This window comes from Hippocampus comes, unplaced genomic scaffold, assembly GCF_001891065.2.
Source record: "Hippocampus comes isolate QL1 unplaced genomic scaffold, H_comes_QL1_v1.1 scaffold242, whole genome shotgun sequence".
NCBI lineage: Eukaryota > Metazoa > Chordata > Actinopteri > Syngnathiformes > Syngnathidae > Hippocampus > Hippocampus comes.
Window position 1 is genome coordinate 1,869,439 of NW_017805385.1, and position 23,257 is coordinate 1,892,695.

A 23,257-nucleotide genomic window follows, 5' to 3' on the forward strand; every position below is an offset into this window, starting at 1 on the left:
TTTCCTCTGCTTTTCTCTCATGTCCTCTCTTGCCTCTGTAGGAGATCCGTCAGTTGCGTTTGAAACAGGAGAGTTTTGCTAGGGAAATATCGGATCTACAAGAGACGGTGGAGTGGAAGGATAAGAAAATTGGGGTATGGCCCGGTTCTCCAGCGCTTCTGCATTTCTTGTCATCTACTTTGACCAGCGTGAAACTGACATCACCCTTCTTACTTTGTCTTCCGACTCCCTCGACCCACTCGACTCACTCCCCTCTACACCGTGCACTGCAAATCCGATCAGGCCTTAGAGCGTCAGAAAGAATACACGGACGCAATCCGAACTGAGCGAGACGAACTCAGAGAAGAGGTTGTGAAGCTGAAAGATATTCTAAAGGTACTCCGTTTCAAGACCTTCTGTGAGGCCCTGACCTTGCGGAGCTCTTACAGTTCTACGGAAAGTCGCCAAAATTTGCCACCTTGCTCCGGCCACAGAGAGAAAACACGATTTTCCTCAATGTGTTATCGCCCATCTGTTTAGTGATGCGTTTGAGTTATATGCGATTCAAATTTGATAGCAATCACAAAAACTGTACAAAGTTGGTCTTGAAGAACCAGCTGAAATGGCTAATCAGAAATTGATGGGTGGTGTTGCGTGATCTTTATAAAGATTTGCGGTGAAAAAGGAGCTATATGTGCTTCCTTTTGTACTGGTACTCATTTAAGCAACAGCTTTTAGCTGAATGTTGTTGTTGTTTTATTGGAGTGATATAATTCGATTTGAAGCTTATGATAGCAACTGTTTTTTTTTTTTTTTTCTTTCCAGAAACACGGAATAGTACTCGGACCCGATCTGAGCCTCAACGGCGATACCAGTGAGACGGAAACAGACGTCGCCACCAGCGGCGGCGACGCGGCTCCCCAGCAGGCTCAGGCTTCGCCGACCTCCCCGTCGGAGGGCAACAGCATGCTCGGTAAAACACACTTGGAAACGGAGCATCTTTACTCTTTTGCATGGCTTTGCATCAGCCCAACTGAAGATGTTCATTTCCAAAAGGTACAGTTTGAGTCAAATGAGTTACAAGTAGCCACGGAAGGAATTAAATAAACCCTTGAGTCAAGGTGCCACCGGACATTTAGGCCAACCATTTTCGTACGGTGCTCATTTGAATTCTAATGGGTGTACTTTTGGACTAACATCTTAAGTTTTCATGCTCTTTTTAATCCATCATGTGATACCTCTGATTCGTCTCCAAACTTAGAGGAACTACACACTTCTGCCATGATGAGTGCTCAATCATACCCTTTAGATCACATCCCAGTCTGTTAGAATGACATTTATTAGTTATTTGGACTATCTACAATATTTAGTCCAGTGAGTCAAGGCTGTGAAAAGAGCGTGTAGTTTCTCTAAGTGACCTTCTATCATTCTCTGATAAAAGGTTTTGCAGTAAAAGTGATTTACTTTGAGGATTTGGGGCTGCATTTCAACTGTTTTATTTTCAAATCTTTCTATTTTTCCTCTTTTCCCTCCTTGAACATCCACAAAAGCTGTGAATGTTACTGATGTCATGTGGTGTGGTGACTGAGGTAACTTGTGCTGCTGTACCGACACCACACAGATGTTTTGCTTATCGTCAAAATGTCAGTCGCGGTCTTCTTGTCCACCTCTCGAGCTTCCCCTTGATGCTCCTCCTCCTCCTCCTCCTCCTCCTCCTCCTCCTATGCGGTTTTCTGACTCAGCCAGGTTCTTCGCCTTGTCTTCTGCTGTCGCTCTCCTACTGAAGGTTTCTCTTGAAAATGTTGTCTCCGTTGGGCCTCCTATCACAGTATGCTCTTCATGATTTCTCAGGAAGCTCAGAGGAGACTCAGTTGAGAAGTAGAGGAAAGGAAGAGGTGGATCAAGAACAGCCTGGACAAGTGTTTGAGCAAGGCCAGATGAGTCACCTGAGCGCCGATAGGCTCTCGAATGCTGATGAGGCATCAAGGCCCGTTCATGAAAATGACAGTTGCCTTAGCCATGGCTTGCAGATTGCGCTGGCAGTCACAACTGCCACGGATCAAATGGTTCTCAGGTCCACAGTTCAAGAAAACGCAACAAGTCCTGTGGAAACAGATCCACAAATCAACTCTGATTTAGAGGAGACAGACGCACAAATCATTAATAATATTGAAGAGAGCTCTGATGACATTATTCAAACACAGCCAAACAAACACAAAACCAATGAGGAAGGTCATTTGACAAAGACAGAACCATCGGTACAAACTGTGAAAGAATTGCGTCCCCAAGAAGATCATGAAAAAAGTTGCCAAGTAGATGTTCACAAGTCAGAATCGGCTCACCAAGAAGTAGTAAAAGATTCTGAACCAGGTCAACAAGTAGACGTTGTCGATTTTGACTCTTGTCCTCAGGAAGACGTACAAGAATCTGAATCATGTTCTGAACCTTGTCCCCATGGACAAGGTGTTAAAGACCCAAAATCTTGCCTCCAAGTAGTCAAAGATTTTGAATCAAATTCCCACGAAGAAGACATAAACGATTCAGATTTATGTCGCCGAGTGGATGCCCCAAAATCGGAACCGTGTCCTGAAGAAGACATGCACGATTCTAAATCCTATCCTGAAGCAGATGTCCAAGATTTTGTCGACCTACAAGTTCCAGAATTATGTCTCCAAGTCAATTCTGATTTGCTTCCTCAAGATGGTATCCAAGGTTTGGACTCAGTTCCCCTAGTAGATGTTCAAGATTCTCAATCTTGTCTTCAAGAAAATAGAACTGATAGCACACATGTTGACTCATGCCCCCAATTAGAAGATATCAAAGATTCTGAATCATTTCCCCAAGAGGATATTAAGTATCCTGAACCATGTCCCCAAGTACAGGTCATCAAAGATGCGGAATCTAGTCTCCAGTTAGATGTAAAAGATTATGAATCACATCCCCTCCAAGGAGACAGAAAAGATCCAGAATCTTCCGAATCATATCCCCAAAAAGAATGCACAAACGATCCAGAATCTTGTCTCCAAGTAGATATCAACGATTCAGAATTACATTCCCAAGTGCTAGTTGCTGAAGATTCTGAACCTGGTCTCCAAACAGTAGATCCTGAGTCCAACACTGAGCCGCAGCATGAAACTGCTGAGGCAAGCAGCGATGAGGGAGATAAAAATGCCACCAAGCCGGCGGCACGTAAGACTGCTAATGCACGTGGGAAAAAGAAAAAAAAGAAGAGGAGAGGCAAAAAGAAAGGAGGCTCCCTTGAGGAACAAAATCACCAAGAAAATGTGACTGCTCATGCGAGCGTTCAGATGGCAGGCGTGACAGAAGATTTAGGAAAGGATGAGTCTGCTGCAGGCTGTGGCAACGACGGTAACGCCGTTGAATGCCTCCCTGAATCAGTTGTCCAACGAGTAGATGCATCTGACCCGGTGGATCACACGGAAACCTCAAATGATCCCACGGAATCCACAGTGGAGCAAACGGTCAATCCGAATGAGCCCAACGTACAGCATTTGGACACTGGAAAAGTACAGATCCCTCAACCGGAGGCCCCCACGGAGACTTTTTCTCTCACTTCGCCACTCGTTCAGACAAAAACGGATCATGATGGAGAAGAAAGTTTGGATTCTGCGGATGTGCGGGAAGGATGCGTTCAGGGGTCGGAGCCAGAGCCGAGTCACAGTGGCGCTGATCTTCTTTTGGAGAGTTGTGACAAGGACTCCGTTTTAGAGGAGACCACGACGGTTGACATTTCAGGCCACGGTGACACAAGTTCATCAGGTGTTGTCCATAGTGAACGTGAAACAAGTTCTGAAACTACAAACTATAATAAAGAAAACTTGGTAGCCATGTTAGAAGTTGAAAGCCATGGTGAAACAGCTCACTTTGAAGCTCCTGAAAGTCAGAATCCGATGTCTGTGATGTCACCGTCGGAGCCGGCTGTTGGGGTAATTCCTGATACCTATGAGGATTTTGAGAACGCTTTGGAACAGAAAACTTTGCCAAACCAAGAAGATAAGGAGCCGGAAGCAGAGTGCGAGTACAGATTCAGCGAGCAAAATCAACACGTGTTGGAAAATGAGCAGTTGTTCGATTTAGTCAAGATGGAGAATTCCTTGTGCGACCTTGACAATGGAGAGATAGTCTTGGAGACTCAGGCCGAAGCGATTGCTGACAAACAGACATTGCCGTGCGAAGAGCGTGCTGACGCTACCTCAGACACCGAGGTTCAGACCCCAGAGTCCGAGAACACCAGATGTGAAGTCAGTCTTGAAAAATGTGCTCCTGCAGAGGAGCATGAGCAGCGTGAAAGCAGTCAAGGTGACCGGGAAGTCCCTCCTCTCGACACCTACCGACAGGACAGGGAGGAGGATGTTGAGGATGAAGATGAGAAAGGGCAGTCCTTTGACTTTGATGACATGGATATAGACGAAGCCATAGAGATGGAAACGCTCGAAAATCCGCAGCAGAAGGAAGTTGAGCTGGGAACTGAAGAAGTCCTGTTCAATGAATTAAATACCGATCGCGACAGTCATGCCGAAGAGCAAAAGGATAGAGAGGCGTGTACGCGTGACGCCACACCAGAAAATCCAGAGCAGCCGGGCGTTGACGTGGCTGTTGAAGTCCTGCCAGATGAATCCAGTAACAATAATAACTGTAACATTGAAGAGCCAAAGGACAGCGAGGCTGGCACATACGTCGCCACGCCAGATCACATTTTGGTTGAAGTGGAATCCGCACCTGAACATTTGGGAACTGTAGACAACATGAACGAACAAAGCCACGTGAAGGACAATAGCGAGTCTTCCAATACCGGAGTACCAGAAACCACGGACATAGACCATATCCCACCTGAAGCTTCGCCTTTAGTGGTAGAAGCATCGGTTGCCGTTGAGAACCGGCGAGATTTAAGCGCGACCCTCGGCAACCGAGAGACGCCGCTCTCTGGAAAAGATGGGAAGAAAAATGGAAAGAAGGGCAAGAGCAAGGGCAGAGAAGACTGCAAGGTGACATAGCGCTTACAAAACAAACATACAGTGTGATATTCTTTTTGTTTTAATGATTATTTCTTAATTGGTGGATGTGTAGCTTTTGAATGGACATCATGAAGTTTTGTTTGCCAGTTGTATGTGCGAGAAAAAAAATCTATAATGCTGTTGATTGTTTTGGGTTCAAATTTTGTTGTTGTTTTTTTTTGTTGTTTGTTTTCATTATTTAAGGACCTGTTCAGCTCTTTGCATTGTAGTTAACGTATACAAAGTTGAGAACAAGACTGAATGTTGTTGTTTTTCTACGCAGGGCAAAATGAAACGTGTTATCTGCAAATTTCAAAATTTCATCCGTAATGTTGCCTGTGTCGGGTTAGTATTTTGGTCTGGATTAGCATTGGCGTTGGAGGTTTAGGCTTTGGGGCTGCGGTATGAAGTTCTCATTAGGATCAGGGTCAGTAGTTAGGATTGCGGTTGGAGTTTCAACGTACGGTTAGAGCCAGGAATTAGGGTTGGTGTCAGGAGGTTCAAGGTTAGGGGGTCTCGTTGAGGTTAGACTGGGTTTAGGTTGACGGCATGCGCAAACCAATGCAAGCTGTAGGTCACTTTTTATTGCACTTAATCAATGCTGGCCATCCACAATTAAAAAAAATAAATCAAACAAAAAATGAATGCACTCATGTCATAACTGGGAAATGTTGTTCTTCAAGCATTTCATTGTGTACAGTGAAAATAGTCACCGTTCAGCATTTTCAAATTCACAATTAGCAACCTATCCCTGAAAAAAAAATCTCTTTAGAAAAAAGGAATAAAATTGTTACTTTTGGCGCCATCTGCTGGATTTGTGATACTGTTGTTAGGTTTACCTTGCTGATCCAGTTGGCCTGTATTCTTGAACATTTATTAGTCTGTTTAAATGCCAAAAAATGAGTTCAATGACTTGGACTGTTTGTGTGAATGTGCGAGTGCACACATTTGGAGATTTTCCCTCTTCGTGACCGAGCTCATTTGACCCCACCAATAGCGAAAGGATGACTGTATTCTTTTGAGAGTGTGCTGCAGTTGTCTGTGCCGCGTGGCCTCCTCTCCCAAGTTTGTATGCATGTTAAGCGACCTCCCTCACGCTGCGCTCCATCAACCCCTCCATGGATGCCTGCACTTTTTGCATGCATCTGCCTCCCAACCCAGCACCCCCTCACACCGCACCTTTGGCTCCACCCACTCCCGGTATGTTCACTTATTTCTCCTTGTGCAGTTGTGATTTGTATTTTCATGTTCATCCCAAGACATTCCCGATGCTCTTTGAGGCCTGTTGCTGTTTGTTTGTTCTCAAAACTTATTTCTATTCCCCCGCCCCCCCCGCCATATCCTCCCAGAGATTCGTCTGAGGAAACTAGTGGACGAGCGTGAAAAAATGATCGAGCAGGTAAGCTGACATTGCTTTATCTGATAAAATGTAAAGAATACATTTCTATATCGTTACCGACCGTTTGCGAAGCTGCTCTGAATAACCCCTTTGATTGGCCAACGTATAGGCCCTAAAAACTGCCAAAAGGTTGTGCAGGTTAAAATGAGACCCCCCTTAAAAAAATGTACACTGGTACAAATATGGCTCCTGTTAACACCCCCAAAAGTGATTCAAATTGAAATAAGACTCACATAACTAACATTGTATAGCACCATTTTGTGTTAAGACTGGTCATCTTGGAAGGGGGATTGGGGAATTCTCCCATCTGCGACCCCTTATCAAGGATTCTCATTTTTTTCCTTGCCATCTTGAGGGTTAGGTGAACGTTTGTCAACTGTGGGCATGTGACTTGTTTGTGATAAAGGGCTATAGAAACAAATATAACTTGACCCCAACATCCTGACACCCTGAACCAGTTGCCAGCCAATCGCAGGGCACACACAGACGAACGTCCATCCGCGCTCACACTCACACCTAGGGACAATTTAGAGTGTTCAATCAGCCTACCATGCATGTTTTTGGAATGTGGGAGGAAATCGGAGTACCCGGAGAAAACCCACGCAGGCCCGGGGAGAACATGCAAACTCCACAAAGGAAGGCCGGAGCCGGGTTTGAACCCACGACCTCTGCACTGTGAGGTTGATGCGCGTGTGGTTTAAATACTCCCAGTAAAATACGGCAACTGTAAACACCCCAAATTTCAAGGGGGTAAAACTCAAGTAGGTTGTTGTGATCTTCCATGTTCGTTTTCTTCACGCTGTGTTTTCAGATGAAGAAGCTCAAAGCTCAAGTGGACCAGAAAAGCCAGAAAAATGGCACCGATGGCAGTTGGAGTGCAGAGAGTGAACCTTTGGAAAACGGCAATGATCCCAACATCATTGAACTGCAGCGTAAGCATGCACATCAATCAAGGGTTTTTTTTTCTTTCTTTCTTTTTGCAATTCAGTCATTTTGGGTGTTTGTTGTTCAGGAGATTCCAGCAGGCAAATAAGCGACATGAAGTTCAAACTCGTAAAGGCTGAGCAAGAAGTGACTGCATTGGAGCAAAATGTATGATGATGACGATTATTTGTTCCAAAACCAAAGGAAATTATTTTTTGACTGTTTTATAGAGCCTGTTTTGTTGGTTTTGCACAGGTGAGCAGACTTGAAGGTCAAGTGAGCCGCTACAAGTCGGCGGCTGAAAATGCAGAAAAGGTGGAGGACGAGCTCAAAGCCGAAAAGAGGAAGCTGCAGCGAGAGGTACAAACTTTATTAAGAGTCAACCAAGTAGCAAGACCCAACCCCGCCAAATGTTTAGCATCGCCTGGATTAATCGATTCAAACCCCAAATGCCGCCTGAACTATGATCCCAAAATACTTTTTAACATTTCACACTGACTTTCCAGCGTCACCCTGAAGAATACATAGCGTCCAGTTTGGATATTTGAAATCATGTAAAAATGCTTTGCAAACCATACTGGTGAATCGCCATTCTGTGAAAACTTGTGATACATGTATTTAAAAAAAAAAACTTTTAAGTTATTAAAACACAATCTTTAAAGTAATGACTCGCACCTTGAAAAGAAGAACCACATTGAGCCATCTGCCCCTCTGCCACTTCGTAGTTGCGGTCGGCACTGGACAAGGTGGACGAGCTGGAGTCCAACAACAGCCATCTCAATAAGCGACTGGAGAAGATGAAGTCCAGCCGCGGCATGGCCCAGACTCCGTAGCGAACGCCGTACTTCTCGTGTGCCATCTCTCATTGTGTCCGCTAAGACACCAGGAAGCTGCTTTTGAGCGGAAGCTCCACATGAAGGACGATGCTGAAAAGTCGCCCGCCTTTCTTGCCTTTTGTTCACCGTAGCGTCACTATCAACTTTTTTTTTTTCAAGAGTGAATGAGTGAGCCTGTGTGTGCGTGCTTTCTGTGTGTCTTTGTAAATGACAGCGCACATTGCCGAGTGTTTTGTCTGTTTTTGCTCACGCTGCATTTCACCGCCAAACTCTTTAGACGATACTGAAGAAACGTGACATCCGGGACTCAAAGCGGTGAAAATGTCAAAGACACTGGGGCACTTCCTGCCTCACTGTTTACAAAAAAGCTTTAATCGTGAATGTGTCATACAAACAAGAGTTATCTCTGTGCAATAAAGTGTCCAAAAACTTTTGATGCAATTTTGCCATTGACCCTCACCTGTCATGTTTTATCAAAGACACACAAAAAAAGGCTCGAGGAGGACCCATGCCGGACATTGAACAGGAAGCCAGCCATTTTGGTGTGAAGCCGCAAATTCCGGGGCCCATCCTTTGACCATCTCCGACGAGGGAATTTCACCAAACGAGCCAATCAGAAGCAGGTATCCGAAGCCGATGGTGACACCAAATCGTCAAGCTTTTCTATCCCACTGCATGGAGTAAAATCACTCCAAGGCCACCTGTGGGCTTGATGGGCAGTCGCAAAACGTCCGCTCTCGGATTCGCTGAATCATGCGGCGACCGTAAAAGTCGCCGTACTCTGGCGGGAGTTCATCAAGACAGCGCAGCGCCCTCTCAAGGGCTTGAAGGGCACGACTCGCAGCCACGGGGTCTTTGTTGCCGTACGGATCCTTTTTGTCGTAGCTGTCGGCAGGGAGATGGCGCCAAAACACATTGACGCCCACACCAAACTGGAGTGCCAGGGTGTTGTGGAACCACAGGGCTGCCAAAGTGCACACAAAAAGATTTTTGCGCCAGTCCAGGGTCAGCTGGGATAGGCTGCAGGGCACCCACAACCCGAATGAGGACAACAAAGCATGAGAGAAAATGGACGGCTGGAAATACTGAAGGTGTTTTACCAGGAATGAAAAGCAGATCTCCAGGCTCCAGCACACATTCGTATCGCACTGCCTTCACAAACTCCGGATACAAGTTCACGTCTGGTGAGTCAATTTCCAAGACCTCAGATTTGTCGCCTAAAAAGTAGGAAGACAACCCAAAATACGTCACTTTTATAGCTTTTTTTTTTTTCATGACCCAAAACAACCCTGGAATGTGCCCCCATATGGCTGCTCCAAAACAAAATGGCAGATTTTTGTTTCATTTCTGGGATAGGTCCTTGAGACCTTTCCTTGTCCACTGAATGTACATGATTTGTAGAGCTGGTGTTGGGCTGATTATTTTTAACCCCTTTTTCCAGCGGAAAAAAATCCTTGAAATGATCATCAGACTTCAGACATTCATGCACATGTCAGATGCCAAAGAGCAATGGAAATCAATTCATTGTACCGTAGCGTACTTGCCTGTCAAATAGAGGTGCAATGCATCCCGCGGGCTGTAAAGGACCACCCTCTTCCTCCCCGTCACTTGAGCCAGAAGGTTATCCATCACCTGAAAAGTTTGCGGCTAAGAATCTCAAAGAGCCAAGTGGACTTTCCCGCCTGGCTGCCGCACTCACGTCGTAGTGGGTCCACAGCTGCAGACGGCGGGAGCTGATGCGAAACACGCTGGAAAAAAACAGATCCGGCTCAAAGAAGTTTGGGATGTGAAAGTCCTCAGCTAGCTCGGGAAACTGTTTATGCAGGTCAGCTGGTTCCTGGGAAAAGACGACAAAGGCAGAATGAGTCAAATCACATGCAAGCTGATAGTATCGTCCTTCGATCCAGTAGACAAAGTCAAAATCTATCGGACGACTTAACCTGAAAATGGCCAAATGACCCTAAAATGTTTGCTTGAAACTGGCAAACTCTCTGAGTGGTTTAGGGAACCAGTATGGCTTCTTGAGACCTGACGTTAAAAGATCAAATCGTCATTTTTTTTCTGAGTACCTTTCGGACATCTTCTCCCAGGGACCGAAGATAATAGCTCTCGTCCTAGAATAAGATTTAAGATTTTAGAACATGCGTGATTGTCACAGGGCGAGTGTGTATTCAGGCGTACCTCACACAAGAAGAAATCTGTGTGTTTCTCCTCAGACGTCCGCTTCACAAACTCATCGAACGAAAGTGTCCTGTCACCCGCCACGAGGTATGTTGACGACTTTTGACGATTGTGTTTCAATCTGCTTTTATTGTGAGCAAGTGAAGATATAGCTCACCTGTACACAAAGTTTTTGTGAAGAAAGTTCATCTGCGGCACGCTGGAGACGTGGATCTTCACCTCCTTGCCACCTCCCTTCTGGGCAAGATACTCCACAGTCCACTTGTCCACGCAGGGACCCAGACACACTCCTCGCAGCACGGCAGGTTTCCGCTGAAAAAAAAATGTTCAAATGCTAACACGGAATATGCCAACAACCTGCAAGAAAAGCAATGCTTATTCTGAGGCATATTGTGCCTTAGTGGACATGTGCTAAGGGCTAAAAAAAAGTGTGTTTACAGCATGCTAAACCTTAGTAGTGAGTGGAAATGTTACCTTTGGATATATCTGTCGGAGAAAAACATCCCTGTCCACCGCTGTAAACACTGGTACATATATTTTCTCCTGGGTCGCCATTTGAACAGAAACTGGAACATAAATGGCATGTACAAAACAGTACCCTGTTTTTGTGTAACATTCATAATATCCCGCCAGCAACAACACTTCCTCGTATAAAAATGGCATTCAAGGTGAACCCCAAAATTTGTATTCAGTAGCATTTATATCAATTCAAGTTATTAAATTACGTAGTCTTTTCGGTGTGTTTGGCAACCAATAAAGCCAAACATTCAAAACAATCGAGAGCGGAATATACGAGAATACGGGCAGGAAATACGGTGTCACATTCCAAATGTACTGACAGAAACGGAAAGCAACAAAAATATCCTTGTCTTCAACGCGGAGTTAAAATGTGCCTATTCAATTTGAAATAATTTAAATGGGTGAAATTTTAATTTTGTATATTTGAGAAAAAATTAATGTGCTTATTAACCGATAAAATCCAAATACAAGTTAAACAACAGCCGGATGATCCAAATTGACGGGTCGGAAGTCCGTCGAAACAAGATGGCGCTCTTCATAGTAAGAAATTGTTCGAAGTTGTCGTCGTTGCGCGGCTTTAGTCGCTTTACAACCCACGAAAGTGTCCACCTAAATCAATGTATAAAATCCCAGTTATGTGTCCTCTCCCCTGCCCGGGTCAGAGAATCGGTGGCGCTGCGTGCGTACAGCTCCGACAGCCGTGAACCAAAATCTCATCAAAAGGTGGTGGTCGTCGGTATCCCGAACCCGTTTATTTGGCTCCGGACACGGGTCTACTACTTCCTCATCAGAGCCTATTTTGATTCAGAGTTTAACATAGAGGAGTTTACGGAAGGGGCTAAACAGGTAAGTCGGATTTTATTAAATGCACTGAGTGCACCATAACGTCACATATACCACTGGGTGGCTTCCGCGCAAGCTTTCTATTTATATATCGTTTTCCTGTGTGCTGTTTGTCGACAGGCTTTCTGCCATGTTTCCAAGCTGCTGTCCCAGTGCCAGTTTGCTGCTCTCGAGGGCCTGGTGGCCAATGATGTAAGTACGGGGCAACATTTTCGCAAGCTTGAAGGAAGGAACCCTCCCGGTATTCGGTGCGTTTTAAAGGTGGTCTCTTTTTTTTTTGTTTGTATTACCCTTTTGGCTCAGTTAATCGGAAAGCTGGAGGAAAAGTGCAGCCTTCTGCCAACGAGCCACAAGACGGCGCTGTCCGCCCAGCCCGACGAGCTTATGTACACCACGCCGGGGGACGTGGGAATCTACTACGATGACAAGGGTCAGCCCGGAAACCAATCAAATCTCCTCGATGGTTTTCACCTTCTCTCGCCAACACAATTTCCGAATCCCCTCAGGCATTACTTTGCTTTTAGCGTCGAGTACAACCGACGGCATCTGAAATGGTATTACCTCTTAAAGTTTAAATAACCCGAATTTAAGAAATAAACTTTTCTGCGTAAGTTTAATTCAGGATTCTAAATGCTCTTTCCTGCCTTGAAATACTGAAATGAGAAGACAGTATGTCGCTTCCCATGTCGTCCACCAGGGCGAAGGTTTGTGAGTATTTTGATGCGCTTCTGGTACCTGACCAGCGCGCGTCTGCCCGATGACTCTCTGGAGGGAACTCGTATGTTCCAGATGGCCATCGGAGGAGATGGGGAGGCGGAGAGCAAGAGGCTGCTCACCGCTAACTATGAGTAAGTGTCAACAACAGTAATGATCACGTGACTGCTGTATGCCCCACACCCACCCGCGATTGTTTAAAATCTGTATTGAGAGACTGAATTAAACCTTTATTTTTTATATACTGTAGTTTTACTCCTCCCACACACTTTAAACATATTCAAACATACTAAAACGGTATTCCGTAGTGCCTGTTAATGATTGCTTAAAATTGTAGCGCTCACTTATTCAACTCCCCCCCTTTTTTTTTTTTTTTTTTTTTTTTAAACTTTTGACTGTCGATGTTTTCACTTTTTGGAACGCTTACAGATTTCAAAGGGAGTTTACCAAAGGTGTGGCGCCGGACTGGACCATTACGCGGATAGAGCACTCCAAGCTTTTAGATTGAGGGGCAATGCAAGAAAGAAAACCCTGCGGGAACCCCTCAAAAAAGCCTGAACCCGAACTTGAATGAATGCATCCGCAACATGTTGGTGCGTACCGACTGCAACGGTTCAGGACCTGACTGGAGGATGTTCTACAAGTATGAGGATGTGTGTATGTAGTTCCCATTTCCACGCATAAAATGAATCTTTATTTAACCTTTTGGAAATGCGCTGCGTGCGTCTTGACACACGGTCAATTTTGTTGGCCCTTATGTCAAGATGTGTTTTGGACGGTATTGATGATTTTAATAGTTGTTCTTGACGTTTGTTTATGCTTGCCATTTTCACCCATAAAATCATAGCCTTAATGGAACCATTTTGACATATCAAGACACGAGTTGGCCTTGACGCATGAATGATGGGTCAACAAGAGTTTTTAAGTGATTTTGGTATTTTGAACACCTATCCGAAAAGGTTTTGTAGTGAATGTTGAATCTGTTCAATCACATGACTGACTCAAGTTAGCTGTCTCACTGGAAAAACGGTAAACTCTGTTTAATTGGGAGGTCATGTGTTGACTCGAGTTAGTGGGCCGATGACAAATACCGCGAACTTGGCTGATTCAACTGAACCGAGCGACTGACTCTATATGACATTGGCTGATTCAACTGAACCGAGCGACTGACTCTATATGACAGTTGGCCGAAACACAGTGAATGGCATCGGACGGTTGCTGACATCGCCGACTCAATGGACACACGGCAACCTCAGAAGAGTTAGTCGATGATTACGTTTATCTTTGATTTAAATCAGCTTACTCACCAGGGAACCCGCAGCTCCTGATGATGGTTCACTGACTCAAGGCAGTGAGTTGAAACGGGTGATCTCTCATCAGTGAATCTCATCTGTTTAAAAGAACAACATCAATAAATCAACTGGTTATACACTGGTTGGTGGCCCATATTTACACACGATATGATGGTTAGGTCTCTATCAGTAATAGTGGGATAGAAACTCAGTACACACCTCAAATGATTCATTTAGACCAACTCACTTGAGTGGATGACTTAGCCCAACCAGAGTGAAAGAACTGTAACTCAACCTGGTCATTGTGTCCTCAACTTTGACAAAAAGTAGCAGATAATGAATATTGAAAAAATTTATGATCATCAAGTTAAAATGCTTTAGTGCCTATGTTTCCCGGCGAAATTAGTGTGTTTAAGTTAGAGGCTCTAACTTTGTACTCTTTGCAAGTTGGCGTTTTATGAAGTTCAACTCACTGTTAACGGATTGGTGTGCCACATGCAATATGGCGGACGGGGCTACGTATCTTGCAAAAGCCAACTAAGCTTTTTCGTCGCAGTTTCGTCATCGATGCCTTCAGAAACACACCGACGGCGGTTTGCTTTTTTAAATGTCCGTATTTTGTTAATATACATTTCACGTTTTCTATGGTGTTTACTTAAGACTGAAAAAGTCAAACGTTACTGATTTTTCATCGTTTGCGAAAATTAGCAGTAGCGCCGCCAACAGCACCGGAGGCCTCTGCTCGAAACGACGTTTCCAAATTTTGTAAAATATCTGAATTATACACAATTCATCATGTCTTAACGTGTTTATTAGCATCATTGTTGCTAAAAGAACATCAAAACAATGGTAAAACGTCACTCTAAAACCGTGCAAACATGGGCAGCTTTCTAAGTGCAAAACGAGAAGACTTCCTGAGTCTGAAGTGCCCTGAAAACGAAAGTCACATTTCAACGTGCACATGTTGAATGACACCGACGGGAGAACACAAAAGGTAATTACGGGTCTTTATCTGGATGGAAAGCTAATTTATTCCATCAACATGTATTTTAGCTGAAAACAAGACACTGCAGTTTTCATTTAGGTGTGCAGAATGAGCCAGTGGAAGCAAATTCAGCAACTGGAGATGAGGCTCCTGGAGCAGGTGGATTATTTGTATGATGACAATTTTCCAATGGACATCAGGCAGGGTCTGGCCAATTGGATTGAGGCTCAGGATTGGTGAGTAAGAGAAAACACAAAAGTTTCTATAGTTTGTCCTAAAAAATTATTATTATTACTATTTTGCAAACAAGCTCACATTTTCAAGAAAAAGCCATACGTTTTCAAGAAATAACGTTGTCGGTTAAAGAGAAAAATCCTATGTTTTTAAAGAATACTTCACACATTTTCAAGTACTGTTTTCCGAGAAATAAATGTGTATATTTTTCAAGAAAAAAATCCATATTTGTGTTTAAAAATGTCCTATATTTTTCACATTTTTTTTTTAATGCTGCATACTTTCCAGAACAAAAAAAAGCGTAATATTTTCAATAAAAAGTTACATCGTCTTTTAAAATGATAAAATACATGCTCTTTAGGGATTAAGTCTGATGATGGACTTGACCACTGCCACAGGTGAACTCTTTTGCTGTTAATGCATTTTCAAAAAATATATTTATTTATTATTTTTTTGAGTCATCTTGTTTTTCCAAGCAAACTGGATTTCACGTTGCTCTTACACCCTACCTCAGGTCCAACCCTGTCCCCGATCCAGATGTAAAACCCCGTCGATGAAAATCTCCTCTCTTTCGATTTGCCTAATTATGTCTCATTGTTTGGACTGGGCCACACGCCCGCAACAGCCACTGTGTGTTCAGCCATTATTGTACTTTGACTAGCCCGCATAAGAAATGTAAAAAAAAAAACCCTCAGAATGTTGTGTCGGTCTTTAGGGACACGGCCGCTGACGAGGACTCCGCGGCGGCGGTGCTGTTTTTCAGCTTGTTGTCCCAGCTGGAGGCGGCGCTATCCCGGGAACACAACTTTCTGCAGAGACACAACATGAAGATCATCCAGCAGCAGTTACAGGTCGGCCACTTACTGCAAACATTTGTTTGTTTTGGGGCTGTAGACTGAAGAGCATACAGAAGTGAAGGTCGGTTTCATTTTTAACATGCCTTTGAGCTCTTGTTTGCTTTGTGGCTTGCTGTCACCTGATACAACAACAAACCCGCTTTCACTCTGTCTTTCGGAAATGACAAGGTGCCAGCCTTCAATTATCATCAGATTTACATCAAATATTTGAGTCCTCTGTTAATGCCCAACTCTTCCTGTTGAATCACTTTCTCAGGAACAGCAATCATGTTGACCGAGGGCGTTTTAATGATCCAAAAGAAAATAAATCCCACGTCACCATTCGCTCCGCAACGATGAACCCTTTCAGTTCATATTTACCGTCTCTCAGTGGTTTGTTGATTGACTTTGCTATTTCCTTTCCTCTCTCAGGAACAGCAGTCATGTTCTCGGTCACCACAACACACAGATGTCATTTTCAAAACGAGTCATACATTAATTGAATTGAATTGAATACAACTTTATTGTCAAATGTGCTGTACAGCACAGATGAAATTTCTTCCCTCTCAACATAAAACATGATTAAAAAATAAAAAATAAAGCATAAGATTGAAAATATGCTACATTAAAAAAACGATTACTTATGTCTACGGAAGTAAGCAACATTTTACTTGCAAGTTTACCAAGTGAGATCAGGTCTTCTGCCATCTTACTTTCTAGGGGAAATATGCCAACAACCCGGCAGCCATGGCCAGGGTGATATCCAACTGCCTCAACGAAGAACGGCGGATCCTCTCCACTGCTTGCATGCAGCAGCAGGTTTGTGTGTGAAAAGCCCCTCCTCCCCCCAGATAACCCCACAATCATCCCCTGACTCGAACCCTAACGAGAATTACGGCAGCATCCGTAAAGGAGACGTGTCACGCCTGTGACATTTGTTCATGAACCCCCCCCCCCCCCCATACTGTTTTTTTGTCACAAACCACTGGAGAAATCCCTGCAAAATTCGGTGGCCCTTGAGAGGCATAAGAACATGGACCACCGAATCGGGATGATCCGGACAAGTGTGCAGGTAACTCCGCGATATTCAGTGCATGAAATGCCGTGAATTGTTGAAGTGCATCTCCTATTAAAAAATATATAACAATAAAAAGCAAAAAACGGGATTTGTGCACAGATGATGGACCAAGGAGTCAAATACATTGAGAACATGCAGGATGATTTTGATTTCCGCTACAAGACGCTGCAATCTCGAGGTAGGGTCCGCGCCCAGAAAGCAGAAGAGCGGGACTGAACTTCCGCCCGCCCGCGCTCATAACAATGTTGTGTCGATGTGCCCGCAGATCCGTCTGAGAGGAACTCTGAGTTCATGAAACAGGAAGTCACAATACTACAGGAAATACTCAACAGACTTGACTTCAAAAGGAAGGTCTCTGACTCAACCCTCCCGTTCACGTTGCTTTCTCAAAAACAGCACACGTGCCACCTTGGGAATGACCTCGAGAGCCCTGCTGAGCGATGTTGAGCCAGATTGCAACATCAACTCAAAAGAAAACATGTCTAAAAATGTTGATAGCATTTATGAAGCTAAGCAGAAGGACTTTAATCATAAAAACGACTCACAACATTTTTTTGGGCGGGCTCATCTGACAAGACTTTTTTTTTTGCTTTTCAACTCTTTTGCTAGGAGATTTTGTCCAAGCTAGCCATGGTCATCCAGGAGATTGACGACCTGATGAATTCTCAGCTCGACGCGGCGCTCCGCGACTGGAAGCGCGACCAGCAAATGGCCGCTATCGGACGTCCGCTGCTCACGAGCCTTGACCAGCTGCAGACTTGGTAATCGACATGGATGAGAATGACGTGCTTGTCGGATGATACGTGTCAGCGGAGGTGATACAAAAATGGTGTCGCTAATTTGCGACGTTGTGTAGAAGATCAGATAGTTGAGAGAGGAAATTAAGAAAAAAAAAAAAAATCCCGGCACAACAAAGAGGCGAAAGGGGCGCGCGGGTGATCACGGCGAACATCACGTCATCCGGTCCGTTTCTCCCGTCCTTTGTCCAGGTTCACTCTGACGGCGCAGAGTCTGTTCCAGGTCAAGCGGCAACTGGACAAGCTCGGGGAGCTGGTTTTGAAAGTCACTTACGAGAGCGACCCCATCCCCGTGCAGAAACCTCAGATGGACGAGCGCGTTCACTACCTCATCTACCACATCGTCAAGAGGTGCGGCGAACGGCGAACCGCCAGGCGGCAAGGACAAATCTCAAAGCCGAGTCTGCGTTTGCGTGCCCTCAGCTCATTTGTGGTGGAGAAGCAGCCCTGCATGTCGACGCATCCGCAGAAACCTCTCGTCATCAAGACCGGGGTGCAGTTCGCCACGAAAGTCAGGTCAGTTGCCGCTTTGGGCCGAGATTCGAACCCAGAACCTCTTACTGTGAGGCGGGCGTACCGGCGATGCCCCTGAAAACTTATCGCTTTTTGCAAGCGCGTATCCTGGTGCAATGTGGTAGAGGGCCCTGACATTAGCCCCGCCCCCGATGGTCAAAATGGTCCCAAGGAGCAGTGCTTGAAATTGAACAAGGAGTCCGCCATTTTGGTTTGAAACCTCCATTTTGGACACAGTCCGGGGCTCGTACTTGAATGACCGCTCCAGTTACTCTTCCGGTCGCGACAAAGCCGAGACGCTACATCAAGCGGTTCATGCGCGTTTTTCATCACGTAGGCTCCTGGTTCAACTTCCGGCGGTGGATTATCAGATCAAAGTGAGAACAACGTTCGACAAGTGAGTATTTCTTCTTCTTCGTTCCAGGTGTTACGTCACTGCATCTCCTTCTGAATTATTTTTTTGGGGTCTGTGTGTGTGCATGTATCTAGGGACCTCCCTCCTGGCAGAGTGTGAGTACAAAAAAACCTCGACATGGAATGTTCCGCTCTTGTTTGCGGAGGAGCGTCCCAGGAAAGTTATCATGAAATGTCTATGCAGACGCATGGCGGCTTTTAAAGCGAGACTCTCGCTTTTCCGCTGCAATCCGAGCAAATTTTTTATATCCGACGCGCGCAACAATCAACGCGTCATTTGACTTTTTTTTTTTTTTTTTTTTCGCCTCAGGACCCGTCAGTTTTTCATCGTGACCAACCCTATGAAAGTGATGGATATTGAGGACTACTCCAACGGCTGCCTTTCAGTGGATTTCAGACACGGAGTACGTTACTTGTCAAAAGTTTTGCATGACTTGCAGCTTGGCCGGGTCTCGCATCCCCTTCCACATTGACCGCTGTGTGTTTTTGCTTTGACGCGGAACTTGTCCGTGACAACAGTTGAAGGAGAAGAAATCCGGCAATGCCACAAAGAGCAATGAGGTAATGACCAATTTTTTTCCTGAGAGCTCCTGATTTATTTTTTAACCCAATGAATTGTTTGCATTCCAGAGTCTGCTCTCCGTCACAGAAGAACTTCACTCTCTCAGTTTTGAGGCCCACTTTACAATGCAGGGTCTGAACATTGATCTGGAGGTAAGTCAGCGCCGACGGCGTCTCGATTTGGCCGCTGTGGTTGAGAACGCCGTTTTCATGGGGGCCTCGATGCTCGCAGACGTGTTCCCTGCCGCTGGTGGTCATTTCAAACGTGAGTCAGATGCCGGGCGCCTGGGCCTCCATCATGTGGTATAACCTTTTGAACCAGCAGCCCCAGGTCAGCCATTCCGTCGCTCTGACAGCTTCTCCGAAGGGAGTCACGAGATGCACCTTGTTGTTTTTTATTTGTATTTATTGATTGATACAATTGAAACCATTTTGACTGCGCAATCAGGTCCACTTGCCTAATTATGTCCGAAGAGGAGAAACTTTGTGTCCAGGGCAGTTGGGATTGGATCAAAGTCCAATAACTCGCGCGCGTTGGCGTCCTCCCGCAGAATTTGGCCTACTTCAGCAGTCCGACGCGAGCCACGTGGGCTCAGCTCTCTGAGGTTCTCAGCTGGCAGTTCTGCACAAACTCCGTTCAGGGCCTCAACAAGGACCAGCTCGACATGTTGGGAGAAAAGCTTCTCGGTTTGATTGGCCCAGAAAGTGGTTGAGATTTGCAACTTTTCTCCTTTTGCCACCACTGATGTCCTTGTTTTTTTTTTGTTTTTTTTGTGACAAATGTTTCTAGGTCAACACTTCTCCAATAGTGACCACATCCACTGGTCCAAGTTTTCGAAGGTACGTCTGAACAGCAGGGTAGACGAGTGGAATGTGAGCATTTTCTGTCCCCGTTCTGATTAAAATCACAAAGGAGCTGATCATTGCGTGTCTCTTGAATATTCGGCTTGGGCGGCGACCTGGATCAGGCGACCAAATTGGGTAGCCGTGCTGCATTGGCACGCCGGTTTACGTGATGTTGATTTGGAGCAAAGGTGACCCTGTGTCCGCTACTTTTGCTACCGCTAGCGGAAGTGCTGTGTTTTTGCTTTTGAATGCAGCGCACAATGCAGGAAGTGCGAGTTGGAACTCTGCAAATGTTGCAAACGTCACATTTTGGAGAGATCTTTGCAGGTGCTGTTATTTGATTTTTTTTTTAAATAATATTCTCTTTTCTTTTCTTTTCTTTTGCTCAGGAGAATATTCCAGGCAAACCTTTCAGTTTCTGGACATGGCTGGACTCCATCCTGGAATTGATCCGGAAGCACTTGCTACCTGTGTGGAATGAAAAGTAAAAAGGGCTGCTGGCTTTGTCCTGTCTCATTTTGTACCGTTTGCGGGCTTCTGATCAAGTAACTTTCCTCTTCATTGGATGATTTTTTTCTTTTTTTTCCATTCGTGATATGAGTTTGTGTCATTTTTTATTGGTCTCTTCTTGTCCATATTAGGTTCAATTTCAAGTATGAGGGGCCACTGTACAACAAAACATATGTTATGGGTCAGCTTGTCTGTTTTAAAGTTTAAAAAAAAAAAGAAGCAAAATCTAAGCAGCAGTCAACAGGCCCATGCGCCTGCTTTTATCGTAGGTCAAAATAGTGTCTCAATTTAGGTGTCCGTTTCAGACGCCAGATTCTGATCGGGGCTAATTTGAGTGAATTTCGCACTTGGGTTGATAAGAAGACTTTTTCGTGCATCCTGTTTTCATCGACATCTCTGTCAATTTTTTTGTTAATATGTGAAGCAAGTTTTGTGAGGAGTTGTTTTGTTTTTTTCCTCCCCCCAACATTCCACTGATTCTCTGGAGATTTCACCCCACATGACCCATTCAAACCAAAATGGTTGAGCTGCTTTTACGTTTCGGGCATCGGGTGACTTTTTCATGCACCGTTTTGATAGATTGGGCCACCCAATTTGGTTTCCATCAGTTTGTTTTCAGGGTGAATTTTTTTTTTTAACTTCCCTTTCCTGCAGGTATTCACCTAAAATGTCTGCTTCAAACCAAAATCCCCCACCTTCTGTTCAAGTCATTGAGACTTTTTCCTGCGTTGTGTTTTGATGGACTCGTCTCTGAAATGCATGTCGATAGATGAAACTGGTTGGGGAGGGGGAATTTTTGAATATTATTTTTTTATATTTATATTTTTTTGTCTCCTGCCTGTCCATGCAGCTACATCATGGGTTTTGTGAGTAAAGACATGGAGCGCGCTCTGCTGCGGGAGAAAAAGTCGGGCACTTTCCTCCTGCGCTTCAGCGAGAGCCATCTTGGAGGAATCACCTTCACCTGGGTGCAACACGGCGACGACGGTGACCATCCTGAGAGCACCGAACCGGCCGTACAAGTTTTTTTCTGAAAGCGGCACTTTTTTTTTTTCCCCCCCTCCACAACAGGAGAGGCGACGTTCAACTCGGTGGAGCCGTACACCAAAAGCCGACTGAACGCCCTCCACTTTCCCGACATCATCCGGGACTACAAGGTGATCTCGGACGGGGTGGTCCCCAAGAACCCGCTCAAGTTCCTCTATCCCGACATCCCCAAAGACGAGGCCTTTGGACAGCTTTACAACAATCTGCCAAGCAAAGGCACCACTTTCAGTTCAAAACGTTGTTTGACTGATGTTGGTCAAAGTCTAATTTCTTTTGTCTCAAATTTCCAGCCTACCCATACATACCGTCCACCCTGATCCCCTGCTCTGAAATGCGGTGAGCTCATAACACATTCAAATATATTTTCGACAGATTGAAAAATACTCCCTAACTTAACTCGTTCAATGCCGAGGAACTTTTTTTTACGAATCCGGGCATTCGATCCCAGGTACAGCTTGATGTATTTTTCCCAATTTTTCACGTGATAGGGTAACGAAGGGTCTGAAAATGGACGAGTTTAATGGTGGAGTCCTTCTGACCCCGAGCACTTACGCTATTTGCTATTTAAACTATAGAAGATATATGTTTAGCACCCTTGAGGTAGTCAACAACAAATAAATAAAAAAATAAAATAAAAACCGGACACCTTAATAATAGGGAAGAATTCTACTTGATGATGATTTTCTGCAACGCCGATCATTTCATTAATCCCTCTCCGGATAAGAACACCGGCTCCATCTTTGACACCTTGTAGCGAGATCAGAAGGTCAAGAGAAGCCTCCCGGTCATTTGTTCTCTGTGGTTCTTCTGCAGCAGCTCCAAGGTGAGCCCCCCATCGCCAGCTTGCGATTCGCCCGAGCCTCCGATGACCCCGGGAGAGTTTGACATGCTCAACCAGACCCTGTGCTTCGACATGGATGTTGTGAGTTGCAATGGGTTCCATGTTCGGTCGGGTCCATCGTTTTCCAAGTACCCTCTGGACCTCATTGGATTTGTCACGCTAAACATGATGTTGTTCCTGATTTTTTCCAGATTAATTCTCCATATTCAGAGTAAAGCCGGATTCAGGGAAAAGTCGACTCCCGGGACACGACGCCAGCCAGCCAATAAAAACCCGCTAATCTGATCGTGTGCTAAGCATTTTTGTTGTGCTTATATTTGGGCATTTTAGTGCATTGCGTGTTGTACTGTGTTACAGTGGATAAATAAAGGCAAAAAAAAAAGTTGATGCAGACTGAAATCATGGGAGGAGCAAATCATACATTACACTGTGTGTATGTGGCAAATGGACACAACACCACCCAAAGAAAAAACACAACCACGTAAGCGCTAGCGTTTCAGAAGTTAATTATCGCTAAGTAATTGGCAACTCAAAAGCTAATTATCGCAAAGTAATTGGCAACTCAATCAAAAGTGTTGTACTTGCCTGGAAAAGCCATATGATAGTCTGACTGGAACTCTTCAACTCACTTTCGGAAACTTCCTGGACACCAGATGACGCCGAAGCACTGCTGTTTCAAGAAATTCAGTGCGTGTGTGGGTGTGTGTGTGTGTGTGTGTGTGTGGGGGGGGGGGCGCTATCTCTGTGTACCAGTGGAGGGTTTCCCTCGCATCTCACCCGAGGCAGACGCGATAGACGCCATCTCACTTGTGACTCGAAAGCGGACAAGAGCAAGAGAAAACGGAGGCTTGATTGAATTGTGTTTAAATTGACATGGCATTTTCAATATATTG

The 23,257-nt window shown here is 44.9% G+C and overlaps 4 protein-coding genes and 1 long non-coding RNA gene across 22 annotated transcripts in view; 3 read left to right on the forward strand and 2 right to left on the reverse strand.

The window, feature by feature from the left end:
* lrrfip1a (leucine rich repeat (in FLII) interacting protein 1a) overlaps positions 1–8,308 on the forward strand; it is a 24,584-nt gene extending 16,276 nt beyond the window's left edge. For 11 of the 13 annotated variants that reach the window (XM_019872796.1, XM_019872797.1, XM_019872798.1 and 8 more), the window contains 6 exons: positions 42–134; positions 283–375; positions 805–952; positions 1,831–4,985; positions 6,344–6,393; positions 7,205–7,304. In XM_019872796.1, coding sequence (XP_019728355.1) covers positions 42–134; positions 283–375; positions 805–952; positions 1,831–4,985; positions 6,344–6,355 — 3,501 coding nt within the window. In that variant the 3' untranslated portion in view covers positions 6,356–6,393; positions 7,205–7,304. Of the gene's footprint in view, positions 1–41; positions 135–282; positions 376–804; positions 953–1,830; positions 4,986–6,343; positions 6,394–7,204; positions 7,326–7,405; positions 7,486–7,572; positions 7,678–8,042 lie in introns of those variants that run through there. The other 2 variants (XM_019872808.1, XM_019872807.1) reach the window with 2 other exon arrangements.
* On the reverse strand, positions 8,308–11,769 carry tyw5 (tRNA-yW synthesizing protein 5). Of its 3 annotated transcripts, XM_019872816.1 has the most exons (9): positions 11,751–11,769; positions 10,809–10,900; positions 10,492–10,646; positions 10,335–10,404; positions 10,223–10,267; positions 9,853–9,990; positions 9,698–9,785; positions 9,254–9,370; positions 8,308–9,117 (listed from the first exon to the last, which is right to left on the reverse strand). In XM_019872816.1, exons 2-9 carry the CDS (start codon positions 10,887–10,889, stop codon positions 8,840–8,842), a joined length of 972 nt encoding a protein of 323 aa, XP_019728375.1. In that variant the 5' UTR covers positions 10,890–10,900; positions 11,751–11,769; the 3' UTR covers positions 8,308–8,839. The 3 variants fall into 3 exon arrangements, with proteins under 3 accessions (XP_019728375.1, XP_019728374.1, XP_019728377.1); XM_019872815.1 differs by lacking the exon at positions 11,751–11,769 and having other exon boundaries at positions 10,809–11,252; XM_019872818.1 differs by lacking the exon at positions 11,751–11,769 and having other exon boundaries at positions 9,007–9,173; positions 10,809–11,252.
* Positions 11,289–13,268, forward strand: maip1 (matrix AAA peptidase interacting protein 1). Its single transcript, XM_019872819.1, has 5 exons — positions 11,289–11,699; positions 11,817–11,888; positions 12,000–12,126; positions 12,394–12,544; positions 12,840–13,268. Exons 1-5 carry the CDS (start codon positions 11,340–11,342, stop codon positions 12,916–12,918), a joined length of 789 nt encoding a protein of 262 aa, XP_019728378.1. The 5' UTR covers positions 11,289–11,339; the 3' UTR covers positions 12,919–13,268.
* Positions 13,269–13,762: 494 nt separating this feature from the next.
* Positions 13,763–17,051, reverse strand: LOC109517584 (uncharacterized). The gene is made up of 3 exons (XR_002168579.1): positions 16,959–17,051; positions 15,611–15,730; positions 13,763–13,800 (listed from the first exon to the last, which is right to left on the reverse strand). It is a non-coding gene; the product is annotated as an uncharacterized LOC109517584 (long non-coding RNA).
* Positions 14,375–22,752, forward strand: stat4 (signal transducer and activator of transcription 4). Of its 4 annotated transcripts, none has more exons than XM_019872810.1 (24): positions 14,375–14,696; positions 14,787–14,923; positions 15,637–15,772; positions 16,478–16,577; positions 16,738–16,829; positions 16,935–17,013; positions 17,101–17,186; positions 17,445–17,596; positions 17,825–17,983; positions 18,056–18,148; positions 18,483–18,542; positions 18,635–18,655; positions 18,870–18,963; positions 19,079–19,120; positions 19,190–19,273; positions 19,353–19,451; positions 19,672–19,807; positions 19,911–19,960; positions 20,356–20,450; positions 21,327–21,463; positions 21,548–21,739; positions 21,814–21,859; positions 22,340–22,445; positions 22,556–22,752. In XM_019872810.1, exons 1-24 carry the CDS (start codon positions 14,664–14,666, stop codon positions 22,577–22,579), a joined length of 2,253 nt encoding a protein of 750 aa, XP_019728369.1. In that variant the 5' UTR covers positions 14,375–14,663; the 3' UTR covers positions 22,580–22,752. The 4 variants fall into 4 exon arrangements, with proteins under 4 accessions (XP_019728369.1, XP_019728371.1, XP_019728370.1 ...); XM_019872812.1 differs by having other exon boundaries at positions 14,382–14,696; positions 14,776–14,923; positions 22,337–22,445; XM_019872811.1 differs by having other exon boundaries at positions 14,382–14,696; positions 14,795–14,923; positions 22,337–22,445.
* The last annotated feature ends 505 nt before the right edge of the window (positions 22,753–23,257 follow it).